This window comes from Marmota flaviventris, chromosome 8 (assembly GCF_047511675.1).
Source record: "Marmota flaviventris isolate mMarFla1 chromosome 8, mMarFla1.hap1, whole genome shotgun sequence".
NCBI classification, from domain to species: domain Eukaryota; kingdom Metazoa; phylum Chordata; class Mammalia; order Rodentia; family Sciuridae; genus Marmota; species Marmota flaviventris.
In genome coordinates this window covers 40,868,765-40,882,048 of record NC_092505.1, presented here as the reverse complement: position 1 = coordinate 40,882,048, position 13,284 = coordinate 40,868,765, and the positions used below count along the sequence as shown (strand labels likewise).

Sequence of the window (13,284 nt, the reverse complement as noted above, 5' to 3'; positions counted from 1 at the left end):
GGGATTTGCCCCGCCCCGTCACGTGACAGATACTACCCGCCCCCGTGTCCCCTTCCGAACTCTGGAACTCCCAGACCGACCCCTTTCTCTGGCTGTTTGGCGGTTCTTTAGTTCATTCATACTTTGCGCAAGCATTTATTTAGTGCATACTAAGTGCTCGGCGAGGTGCCAACCCGAAGTTGAGAATACTAAAATTAAACTTGGTGCTGGGTAAATAAATTATGGTACAATACTTATTATGCAGCCTTTTAAAATAGTGTACATTAGATCATTGAAAGGCTTCACAAAAGAAATTAAATGTTACCCTAGAAGAATTGAAACATTCTAACTAAAGAAGTAACTTGAGTAGCCTCGTTGTTTACAAAAATCAGCCACTCCTACGGAGGGGCAGAAGTCAGTCATGAAAAATTCAAAATAAGGACAGAAGCAGCAACTGCGAGACCTTTGCCAGGCAGCCAAATCTTGGAGGTCAGAAGGGACAGTCCTAGAGTGGAAAACGGTACTGGGAGTCAGCTTTCTTGGGTTTTAATTCAAGCTCCATTACTTATTACCTAGCTGCATGCCTATTGCCTACTTACTATCTGTTGTAAAATGGAAAGATTTGAAACTAATCTGGCTCCTGTCCTAAACCTTTTAACCACTGTGCTTTTTCTCACAATGGTAACATCCATTGGATTGTGAGGATTAAAGGAGTTGTGATTTCATGTGAAAGTGCTTAAAACAGCGCTTTGGTAGTTAGTTAGCAAAGGGTATCCTTCCCACCATTTTCAGCACCAATGGTGAACTGGTCACTTATAATATAAGTGAGCTGTGTGATCTACAAAAAAATAGTCTATTATTCTTTCCACTGTATATGAAGGGCACCTAGACCTTACTCTAATGCCCACTTTTTTTTCTCTACTTTTTTTCCTAAGCAAACTGTTAAATAAAAATCAATTACTGTGTACCCAATAAATGACATGTGTGGCATGACACCTCACGTCCCTCAATCCATTGCTAAATCAGAAACCACTTCCTTGAACTCATCAGAACAAGGTACTAAGGCAGCTTTACCTAATCACCCCTACAGGCATCTCAGATTGCAAATGGCCAGATAAGAATTTCTCAAAGGTCCCTACATGAAAATCCCCCTCCCCCGCTTCAATGTTTTTGCTGTTTCTTGCAATGAATAGTGCCCTACATGAGTCATACTACATTCCTTCCCATTCAATGTATTGTATCTAATCAGACCCCAGGTCCTGTGGACCAAAATCAAATCCTATCGATTTTATTTTTTTAAAAAACTTTCTTAGGGCTGGGATTGTGGCTCAGTGGTAGAGTGTTTGCCTACCATGTGTGAGTTAGTGGGTTCGATCCTCAGCACCACATAAAAAAATAGTTATTATGTCCAACTACAACTAAAAAATCTTGGGGCTGGGGATGTGGCTCAAGCCATAGTGCGCTTGCCTGGCATGTGCGGGGTGCTGGGTTTGATCCTCAGCATCACATAGAAATAAAGATGTTGTGTCCACCAAAAACTAAAAACTAAATATAAAAAATATCTTAAAAAAAAAAAAAAAAACTTTCTTCTCCCCTTTTCCATCTCCCACTTTTACTGCTCTATTTTATTCATTCATTCATTCGGTTGTCTGATCTCCACAGCTCCAGAGTGAGCTTCTTCCCCCAGAGAGTAGATCATGTAGATCACTTGCCTGCTCTTACTCAGTGGTCTCTATTTAAAAGATACTCTTGAATTCTTTTAACAAAGCTCTTTCAAACCTGGCTTGATCCAGGTCTCAGAAGAATCTCCTTCCACACTTCCCCCACCCGCCAGACCCTATCTATATACTTAGTCAAACCAAATTATCCATGATTTCTGAAAATAGCTTTTCCTCCCTCCTTGAATTTCTACTCCCTAAGCCATATCTAACCTTTTTTATTCCTCTGTACAAATTCATCTTTCTCCAAATCTATTTTCTCAAATAACTTTCCCCTGACTAAACCAGGCACTTGGGCCCTATTTTAATGATCTCAGGGAAACTTGTTCACATTTCAGTAGAGTATTGATCATAAGACATCACAATTGTTTTCATGTTTTTCCCCCATTATAAGTTTTTTGAAGGTAGGCTTTTTTCCCCCACTAGCTTTGCATTCCCACAAACATCTAATGTCCAATGCAGAGTAAAGCCCTACAGATATGTTACTGAATAAATGACTGAATGTGAAAGTTTAAGAGCCAAAACAGGAGTCACATTAAAGAGGGACAACAGGCCTGATGATGCCCAATGTTTCAACTATTTCTTAGTACTGGGGATCGAACCCAACAGTGCTTTTACCATTGACCTATATCCTGGTGGGGTTTTTGTTGTTGTTGTTTAAATTTTGAGAGAGGGTCTCACTAAGTTGCTGAGGCTGGCCTCAAACTCACAATCCTCCTGCCTCAGCCTCCTGAGTCACTGGGATTACAGGCGAGCACCACTGTGCCCAGTACTTCAACCATTTTACAGGCTTCCAAGCAAAAGCAAGACATGGAGACATTCAATCAAAGTTGTTGCTGCTTCTCCGGGTAAGGCCTTGAGTTAAAATGAGTCTCTCAAGTCTCCAATACAGACAGATTAATATAGTGAAAAAGTGCATGGGCTTTAGAGTCAAATGGACTTAAGATTCCAGTCCTGGTCTCTATCACTTATATGACTTATAAACTTCTCCAAACTTCCCTTCTCAATAACATGGAGATATAACTACCTAAAAATTGTTATGAAGTCTCAGTAGCATGAAGAATAGTTATTCTTTTAATATTTATAAAAAAACCTATTTAGTACTAGCTACTGTTGGAAGATTAAATTTACAGTATTGGATAAAATGTTAGCTATGATTATCTTACAGGACATGATCCCCTCCATACACCCTGCATCTCCAGAGATTCAAGCCCTAAGCAGGGGTATAGCAATATTGTACCAGCCCCACTAGAAAGAAGCATGGCAGATCAAGGATGATTATGTTCCAGAAAGGAGGCCACTCCTCTTTCCCATTTCTATACTAAGAGGAAGATCAGGGTCAGGCTTTTTATCTAGTTTATACAAGGACAGCAAAAAGTAGATGTTAATATGATCAAATCCTATGAGAGTGAAAGAGGGTAGGTCACAGAGATAAAGATGTCCCTCTCAGCAGCACAAGTAATTAAAGAGAAGAACTGTTCATTCTCGGGCATCCTTAGGCCCAAGTTATGAGATAATGGGCTTGGGTGTGATAGGGTGGGGAACACAGGATCAACAAGTTCCTTAGAAATTCCTAAAAGTTTGTGTAAAGTTAGGTAGGTGGCACACGCCTGTAATCCCAGCAACTTGGAAGGCCAAGACAAAAGGATCGCAAGTTCAAGGCCAACCTCAGCAATTTAGCAGGGCCCAAAGCAACTTCCCCGTGAAACTCAGTTTCAAAATAAAAAACAGTAAGGGCTGGGGATACGGCTCAGTGATAAACCACCAAGGATTATATCTCCAATATCAAAAAAAAAAAAAAAAAAGTTAATGTAAAAAACTTTTACATGTGTAATTCCTATAAAGAAGACTCATTATATTTATCAGCTTTTCAAGGGTTCTAAAAAAATAAAAACAGAAGATGATCAAGAAGGTGTGGGGAAAAAGAGGAGCTTAGTTCCTTTGATTCAGGACAGCCTCCCTACTACTCTAGGCTCAGGGTTGCTCCAAACAATGCTCTCTCATATCAATTTCACACTCTAGTCTAACCCTGGGCCATGATACCCCAGAAAATAGACAGAGACCTTGGGGATAAAGGTCTTTATTGAACAAATTATCTCACTCAGTAACAAAAGAATAGGAGGTAACAATTCCCCCAACGGTCTGGAGCAGTGTCCACCCCTGGTGGCCACTTAGAGGTCATAGTTGGGGTTCTTCCGAAGGATAACAAAACCTTCCAGAATGGGGGTAACAGGAAGAAACTCCTCAGTGGCCAATTCTGCCCGTTCCCCATGTGCCAACAACACTGGGGTTGTGTGTGTCTGGAACCCTGTGATGGTCTTAGGCTTGCCAGCCTGGCCCACCACATCCACTGCCTGTGGGATGAGAAAACTAAAATGAAGGGATTGCCAATGGGAGAGAAGCAACACCCCAATCCCCACACCAGTTTCAGAGAAGCAAGATTATATGTGCATTCTCCAAGTCCTAGAGTACAGACTGAGCCCTCCCCTCAACCCCTCACCTGGCCCACACGAACAGACACCGGCAATGGCCGCAGCTCCTCATCGAAGGTAACCAGCATTCGGGGCTGCATTGCAGCCACCAGCCCATACAATACATAGTGCGATTTGCCTAGAATGACTGAGGGAAGCACACAGGAAAAACTGTTATAGACAACAAAGTAAACCTGACCTGAACCTTGGTATCCCACTCCAGCCTTGACCCTTTAAGCCATCTTCAGCTGAACCCACACTGTCCTCATATACCTTACTACTAACCCAAGATGCCCTTCCTCCCTTTATCCATAGCCTCAGACTTGAGAATCACTTTTCCTAGTCATTTAGCAACAGACCCTGGGCTAATCAAACCTTTTTAGGCCAGATCAAAAATATGGGAGAAAAGGTTTTATGAGAGCCATTACAGGCCCAAAGAACCTAGAATACTACAGAGTTAACTTAGGGTCTTGATCCTAAATTGCCAAGGTGGCCCTGGAAGAGGTAGAAACAGAGTGTCACATGCCACAATATGATATTTCTGACAGGAACTCACTGTTGCGAACATCCAGGAAAGAGACAAGCACAGTGAGTAGACCAGCCACTGCCACTTGACTCATAAGCTGCCGATCACTGTGATAAGGGCAAAGGGTAAGCGTGCCCTTCCCTAAATGTGTCAGGCCCTACAAAAAAAAAAAAAAAAAAAGCAGTAGAGGAGACATCACCTAACCTGGTCAAGTTGCTCACATCTTCCCTCCCAGCCCATACTCCACCACAGATACTTCCCTTGGCACACTTCAAGGAGAACAGTTCTATTTTTTGTTTTGTTTTGTTTTTTACCTGTGCCAAGCGCACCATGAAGAGATTGTTGGGGTCCTTAGCATGATATTGGGCTAACTGGCGCAGCATCGCAGCCAGCCGGGCATTATTGGTACCTGGAAATGTTAACAATGATAGAGTCTAAAGAATATCGAATCTTCTCCCAATCTGCTTACCATCATTTTCTGCCTTGTACTCACCACTGCCCACCATGCCCATAGCAAAGATGGAATTGTAGGAAACTTCTGGATCAGCATCATGAGAGAATTTGCTTAGAGTATCTAGAATGTTGAGTCGTGGATTCGAAACAGAGATTAGGGCCAGTGCTAAAGGTACAGCTCGCCGGAGTGTAGGCTCCCCATATCTCAGCTGGTGTTAAAGAAAACAATGACAGAAATGAGGGAAAATCAATTATAGGAATGGGCTGATGAGTAAAAAGAAGACTTCACTTCTGTAGAAAGGGCACCACAAAAAGATCATTTCTCTACCTAGAAAATCCCTCAAGAGTCTCCTCTAGTCATCATAATTAGTAATATTCTAGGGGTGGAGGTATAGCTGAGTAGTAGAGCAACTGCCCTGATTGCACAAGACCCTGGGGGTTCAATCCCAGCACCACAAAAAAAAAAAAAAAAAATCTTCTCTGTCTTTACTCACCAAATGGCCAAAGGTTCGTAGTGCCATCTCTGCACCAATCTCCTCTCCCATAGCAATAAGGGCAATACCCAGAACAGCTACTCCCTGTAATTGAAGAAACAGCAGAATCCACTAAGCTCCAGGAAAGAAAGAAAAAATAATAATAATCCTTGACTTCCTTGACTCAAAAAGACCCATCTGAGAAGAAAAGTCAAAACACCCTTGCCCCTCATGGACAGAACCCAGTCTCTTGCTATTTCAAAACATGGTAATACCCAAACACACTCTAAAACAAAGCCAAAGCTGTTCTCCTACATGCTCATCTTTTCTCAAAGCCTCCCTCTGAGAGTGCCCAGCTGCCCTCCTAACCTGATGTGCTCCCATATCAGCAGGGGCTTCCTTCTTGTCCTTGTCTTTCTTTTCCTTCTTGTCTTTGTCTTCCTCTTTTTCCTTGGAGTCAAAGTGTTCACTACAAATGTGAAGCAGCTGCTGCACCTTCAGCACATTCCCAGAGCCTGTGGTAGGGTGAGAAGAGAGAAATGAGAAGGCATCAAGGAAAAACTTACTTTGTAAATGGGAGAAGCCTAACAAAACTAAAGCATATCAAAATGAACAACAAAGGAGAAACAATGTGGGGGAGGGATCATAAGACAGGGTATCAAAGACGCTGACCTGCATAGGCACATACATCTACCAGTGTGTTGGCAAAACTGCGGAATGGTTCTGACACAACCTCCAAAGCAGCAAGGATCGCCTCAATGGCCTCACCCTTCCCTACAGGAAAAATCAAGGGGTCAGAGAACACTTGCTTCCATCCAGCTTAGTCTGACATATTTACTGTCAGCCCTCTGACTAAACAGATGTCCCCTCACCCAGGTGATTGAGGCCCAGGCCAAGAGGAAGCCAACGGGCATAAGTATCCTTGAGCTCAGTTTCCGACTTCTCCATGATGGTCTGAAGAATAGTGGAAGTGACATCTCCATTGCAGGATCCCACTGCTATCATTCCACAAGCTAAAGCTGTCACTCCTGCCACCTAGAAATAAGAAAGCCAATATTACACATAGTAAGCTTTTAAAATACTTATCTGTCTTGATTCAAGATATCTGACTCCCACAGTCCATTGTAAGACATCCTCCCTAACCAGACCAAATAATAACTGGTGTCTGATACGTCCAAAAAACAAGAGCTGCGACTCTTCACTGAGTACTTACTACATGCTTGCTGCTGTACCAACTGCTTTGCAGTTTTTTGGGGTTTTTTTTTTGACATTTAATCCTCACAATGACTCCATAAACAGGTCGTTATTCCCTCTTTCACTGATGAAAAAAATGAGGTCTAAAGAGTTTGACTTATGAGTCCACGATCATACTGCTTCTAAGCAGAGATGGCACAATTTGAACTCATGTCTTTTTAACTCTAAAACCTCTACTTTTAGCCATCATACTGTATTTACACATCACTAAAACAACTGTACTGATAAGAAAATTTAAGGTTGGCCAATGACTAAAACACTGAAGAGAATCACTGCTTCAGTTAAGATCTGGAAGGTCCCTCAAAGGCCCATGTATTAAAGGCTTGGTCCCCAAGGTGGCGCTATTGGCAAGTGGTAGAAACTAATAGGCAGGATCTAATGGAAGGTCTTTAGGTCACTGAAGAGTGCTGTGAAAGGGACTGTGGGACCCTGGGCTCTTCCTTTCCCTCTGTCTGTGCCCCATGACTTGTGGTGAGGTGAACAATTCTGTTCAGCTACATGCTCCTACCATGATATGCTACTTCACCAAAAGCAATGGGTCTGCTCAATCACGGACTGCAACTCCAAAACTATGAGCCAAGTTTTTCCATTTATAAATTGACTATCTCAGATATCTTGTTATAACAGAAAACTGACTGATACAATCATCACCCTAAACTGCATTAAGCTACTCCATCCTCCAGCCTTAAGGATCCCCAAGGGCTAGAACTCAATACCAAAATGTTAACTCTTTAGCTTCAGCTGGGCTTGAAATCCCAGTTCTAAGGGATTTCACTGAGGTTGACCACCCCCACAACATGTGCAAGCTCATATATGAACACACACACATATACCTCTTTTTCAGTAGTTATCAGAGAGAGTAATCAGAGTACCCTTCCTAGCTACTATAAAAGACCAACAGCCTCTACTCACCTCCATGCTGGACTTGGAATCTCCCATCACAGGAAGCAGCAATGTTAGAACATCTTCACGATTTGAGCCAGCATAGGCCAAGCCTAGCCTGCAAAGCCAGGGAGAGGCAATCCCCAACATGTATCCAAGGACAAGACAATAAAGAACCAGAGAGGACTGGTCATTCGTTCACCATGTCAACAAACATCCACACTGGGCTAGGGATGTAGCTCAGTGGAAGAGTGCCGACTTAGTGTGAGGCCCTGGGTTAGATCCCCATCCCCAGAACCACCACCAGCACCTCCCTCAACAAAAGCAAAACAAAACCACCAAGAGCCAAATATTCAGTGACATGGTGGCAATCCTTGGCAATACAAAGGTGAAATGGGCCCAGTTCCTGTCCCAGTTGAACGCTACCAGATGTGAGAATTCTCACCCAAAGATGGAACCAAGTCTCATGGTGTTACTGTTGTGGAGAACATAGTCTGAAAGCAATGCCAGGGCAGGGTCACACTCATTCCGGACCCCTGAGTTCACAATTCCACAGGCCAGGAGAGCTCCTGACTGCAAAGCACAAACAGATTCTTTACTCAGCTACTCTATCTTCTTCACCAAAAAACACGCAACGTAGGCCTCAGTGTAGCACCTGATTTAACTGGGAATAAAAAACTGGAAGACACTAGAACATAATAAGGAGAAGTCCCCAGTGAGCAGGCTATGCCCAGACCAACCTTAATGTAATCCTCAGATGAGTACAGGTACTTGTCAATCTGGGTGAGGCCACCATCCACATCCCACAGCAGAATCATACCAAGGGATGCAGCTGCACTCAACATTCCTGTACCAAGGAAGAATCAAGCAGCCTTAAAAGGATCCTGCCCTTAGGAAACTATTATAAAGGGCTCCCCAAGGAACTATACTGTGAATCCCTTATCAAGTAACATGACTCTAGCAGGACAAAAAGAGTGACCAAAACAACACACATATAAAAGTAGTAACAGAATTATACCATGGTCTTTGTTCTTGTAAAGCCATTTATTGCCATCATCAGTCAGCAGTTTGTCCTGGCCAAAAGCTGCATTCACAAAGCCATTTACAAAAGAAGAGGCCAGGTTCATGCGGGCAGAGTCCACCTGAGAGCCACTGCCCCCAAACCCTGCACAGGAAAGAAAGGAAAGGTTTAGAGTAGGGGAAAAAAAAAAAAAAAGGACATAGCATAGCAACCTGTCTTTGGTTCTAAGCTGGCCCCTTAGGATCTTCTAACTATGCCCTAGACAGCAACCTAGAAAAAAGATTCATGGAAGTCCAAGCCCTTGATAAGCAGATTAGCCAAGCCATCACTCCCAATACTAGGGGAACCATTAACAATCTTCTAATCCCCACACAGAGAGAGCTACTCACTGTTATTCTCTAGGTGGGTTTTATAGATGTCATCAGGCACCTTGGGCTCCATGATGTCCAGCTGAAGATAAAGAAGCTAAAGAGTCACAACTGCTTCCCTCAGTTGTCCTCTTTGTTATCCCACTGAATGGCAACTCAAACCAGAGAAAGCCAAGTCAGAGGGATAGTCAGGGAGATCAAATGGCAGAGACAGAATTACAACCAAAAAGCCTGAATGAGAAAGGGCAAAGAGTCTCACCTCCCGAGCTAAGGCCAAGAAGTTGCTGTTGAGCTGTACATTGGACATGATCTCTGTCAGGTCTTCATACTCCTCTACATCTTCACTCAGTTCCAGGAATACCCCATGTCGTCCTAACATGAATGCCATTTGCTTCTGTACCACCCTGTGGTAGACAGCCATCATTACTGCTCACTATCATTCCTTAAGGGTACAGGAAAGCCCCTTATCCTTAACCAGAACTACAAGTCCCAGCTCCTTGTGCAAACGTCCCTTGCATAAGCTTATGTCTTCCTGTGCCAATTTCTTTTCTACATACACATCCTTGCAGGAGGTAAAGATGTCTTCTACCAACTCCATGTCATTGAGCATCAGTGCCAATCTGAGGGCTTCAGGGAAACGGCTAAACTTTCGGAACACACCCAAGGCACAACGCAGTAGGGCAGAGTTCTCGGGCTCTGGCACATAATTCACGCAACTACAAAGTTTAAAAATAATAAAATTCAGAAAGTCTCAGACATTCATTTATCCCATTTATTTCACTTACCCCAAAATAAAGACCAAATGCCTACTATACACCAAGCACTATGCTAGATGCTGGAGACTACTGAAGAGACACCAAATCTCTGTTCTCAAGAAATTCATGAACATTATCAAACTAACTACAGCCTAATGCGACCCTTGAGGTATATGGTTTAGGAAAAAAAACGGGCACAACCAAGAAAGAAATGCTAGGAAGGGCACACTTGCCACCCATCTCTACCATGCTCTCTTACCTGGTGAGATAGAGGCAGACCTTTGCATATGCATTCTCATCGATGTCCTTCTCCAGCATATCCACCTGCTCAATTTCCATGAGCAGGTCACAGGCCTCATGCTCTGCATTGTGGGCCATGTTGTACGGAACAATCTCCTTCACCAGGGTAAGCAGTGGTTCCCGCTGTACTTTCTCTGCATCATCCAGCTCCTGCCACTCCTTAGCCACTTCTCCTGCCAAATGCCTATGTATAAGGCATAGAACATTAAGGGAGCACAGTTTTAAGGAAAACAGTTCCCTGTGGGTCAAGGAATTTAGTGCCCAGGAAATTCAATGTGCACATAGTCTAAAATACATATCTTAAAGCAGAACTTTGAATTATGCCTGAGTCCCATTCAGATTCCCAAGAGGTCTTGTTGTTGTTGTTTTGCGGTGCTGAGAATTGAACCTAGGCCTTGTGCATGCAAGGCAAGCACTCTACCAACTAAGCTATTTCCCCAGCTCCAGGGTCTTACCTGACATACTCATGACCCCATGATGCCAGTTCCTCCTGGGAGCCCACCAGCCGATACTTGAGGCATTCACGCTCCCCACTCATGGTCATGGCCAAAACAGAGATGATGTCAGCAGCAAAACGCTATAAAGAAACCAGAAATTTGAAGTCAAATTCAACAGTCAAAGGTAAGGGCAGTGTAATATTATGGAATCAAGATTACTGCTACTGTCCTCAAAATTAACCATTAACTACATCCTAGTTTCTGTACTAAAAATTTTCACCTTATCTAAGCTAACCCTCATAACCTAAGGCTGGTGTTGCTATCTCCCTCTTAAACCAACAGAGCTGAAGGGTAATAAGCGAGAGAGAAAAAGCAAAGAAAAAAACTCTAAATTTTATGTATTATATATTTAAAGATATGGGATTTAGCTGGGCATGGTAGTGCACATCTGTAATCTGGATTTCAGGTTTGAGGTCAGTCTCAGCAACTTAGTGAGACCCTGTCTCAAAATAAAAAATAAAAAGGGGTCGGGATGTAGCTCAGAGAGAGTGTTCCTACTGCACTGCAAAGAGGCAGGGAGGGCAGAGGTAGGCATCTTGTTATATTGCCCAGGTTGGCCCTGAATTCTTAGACTCAACAGATTCTCCTGCCTCAGCCTCCTAAGAAACTGGGACTATAGGCATGCTACCACACTCAGTTTAAATTTTACTTTAATTGTAGGAATAAGCTATTAAAAGGTTTTATGCAAAAACTCACAATCTAGAAAAACAAAATCACTATAGCTACTATATGAAAGATTACATAAGTGGTCACAGGCAAAAGCAAAAAGGTCAGTCAGGATGCTGACTGAAGAAGGTGAGAAATGAAGATTTCTAGATTAGGGTATACCAAGAGACAGAACTGAGGGTATATTTTAGAGAAAAATGCATGCACATGGGACAAAAAAAAAAAACAGTTAAATGTAAATTAGAAATAGATTATGCTAAAAAAATCCCAAGGTCCAACATAAATGACAGATACATTTTCTGAGGAGTTGATCCTCCTTTTAGTTCTTTTGCAAGGTATTTTCACTGCAATGGACTTCAACTCAATTAGGTCTTATGTCTGCCAGGTTTCCAATGAACTAGCCTTCCACCAGCTTCTGAAATAGTTTTACCTTATTCTCCCCAGGGGCCATATTCTCATAGATTTCCTTCAGTTTGCCATAGTGTGGACGCAGAAATTTAAGAGGCTTGGGCACTGAAGTCATGGAAGTTGTAGAAGAACGAATCTGCCTTCTCAGTTCCTCTAGGGCTGGCCGATACAGGGATGTGTCCTTCTCCTGATCAAGGAGATGTAAGGACTGAGACAAAAGGAGTCACGACTCTTCCAAGTCAACAAAGAGACATTTCACCAAAATTTCCCCCAAGGAGTAACTATGTTTTATTTATCTGTGATTCCCCAACTCCCCACCAGGCACAAAATCAAAATGACCCAGTTAAAATATTCTTTGTAATTCTCCTCCTTCACATCATTATCATTACACTGACCCTAAAATACAGTTCATTTCACACAGGAGTTGTTGCCTCAAAGTGGAATAAAACAAACAAGTTGGGGAAAATGCAGGTATTTACCCGCTCACGTTAACATCATGACTCACCCCCAGTCGTTCCACGAGCATCTCCAGCTCATCCTGAAGTTGTTTGTCCTCCTCAGACTGGAGAGTTGAGGGAAGAAGCTCATCAAGAGAAGGAATCTCAATCACATCCTCCTCCCATCCACCTTGGGACAGGTGCAGAGTGCGCCTGCCTCCTTAGGAGGGGCCAGATGGGCAAGGAAGGGGAATGAGAATGGGGAGCCCTGTTGGGAAGGCAGTTTCTGAGCCAGGTTCTGCTTGAATGCCGTTCTAGGAAAAGCGAATGACAATGACCCGTCCGAGCCCACCTCATGAAACGTTGGTGAGGATTGGTGGGGTCGGCGTAAGTGACAGCGCGGAATGGCGAATGGGGGACAGAGAGGCAAGGTGCTGGGAACCCGGGGGGTCGCCCCATCCGCCCTCTCCTGGGCAATGGTGGGGCCGTTGGAAGTCGGGCCCGAGGCCTGCGGGGCCGCCGTGACTCAGCCCACGGCCTCCTCTGCCGGCTCCCGGTGCCGCGCCTCACCAGCTCCTGCTCTTTGTCTTTGTCCCCGGCATCCCGCCGCTCCTTGCCGCTTGACTTTTCGTCCGCGCTGCCGGGGGCCGTCGCAGGGGGCTGCTGGGGCTGCACCGGCGCCTTATCTCTACCACCTTCCTCCATCTCCACCGCCACTGCCGGCCCGCTGCGCGCGCACCGTCTTACACTGCCCCTTTTCCCAGACGGCCTCGCGCGCTTCGTCCCCGGCGCTCCTCCTCCTTCAGACCGGAAACGTCTGAGCGAGTCCGGGCGCGCGTCCCCCTCTGTCACGGCCTGGAAGCCCGGCCCCCGGTCCCCGCCCTCGGAGGCAGGAAGGGAACTACCACTCCCAGCCTCCTCCGCGCCACAGGCACCGCCCCGGAGCGGTGTGGGCTTTGGGTGAGCTCCGAGTGGTAGGAGGGGAGGAGGCTTCGAGCCGAGACGTTTTCCTCGACCGTGGATTTCCTAACTGTGAATATAGCCCACAGAGACACCCCATGGGATGGTGCGACAAA

General features: G+C 44.4%; 1 protein-coding gene across 1 annotated transcript; it reads right to left on the bottom strand.

The window, feature by feature from the left end:
- Positions 1 to 3,761: 3,761 nt before the first annotated feature.
- On the bottom strand, positions 3,762 to 12,968 carry Psmd2 (proteasome 26S subunit ubiquitin receptor, non-ATPase 2). The gene is made up of 21 exons (XM_027951473.3): positions 12,779 to 12,968; positions 12,277 to 12,333; positions 11,794 to 11,958; positions 10,656 to 10,777; positions 10,160 to 10,384; positions 9,703 to 9,861; positions 9,405 to 9,549; positions 9,167 to 9,227; positions 8,775 to 8,921; positions 8,497 to 8,603; positions 8,202 to 8,329; positions 7,787 to 7,874; positions 6,493 to 6,655; positions 6,293 to 6,394; positions 5,990 to 6,135; positions 5,642 to 5,725; positions 5,188 to 5,356; positions 5,009 to 5,103; positions 4,725 to 4,851; positions 4,198 to 4,316; positions 3,762 to 4,051 (listed from the first exon to the last, which is right to left on the bottom strand). Exons 1-21 carry the CDS (start codon positions 12,911 to 12,913, stop codon positions 3,869 to 3,871), a joined length of 2,727 nt encoding a protein of 908 aa, XP_027807274.1. The 5' UTR covers positions 12,914 to 12,968; the 3' UTR covers positions 3,762 to 3,868.
- Positions 12,969 to 13,284: the final 316 nt, after the last annotated feature.

Excerpts from the sequence above, each read along its gene's own strand:
- Psmd2 (XM_027951473.3), bottom strand. The coding sequence starts at position 12,913 with ATGGAGGAAGGTGGTAGAGATAAGGCGCCGGTGCAGCCCCAGCAGCCC. Across the intron at positions 12,334-12,778 it reads AAGACAAAGAGCAGGAGCTG|TCTGAGGAGGACAAACAACT; the intron begins GTGAGGCGCGGC and ends TCAACTCTCCAG. Across the intron at positions 6,656-7,786 it reads ATTCCAAGTCCAGCATGGAG|GTGGCAGGAGTGACAGCTTT; the intron begins GTGAGTAGAGGC and ends TCTTATTTCTAG.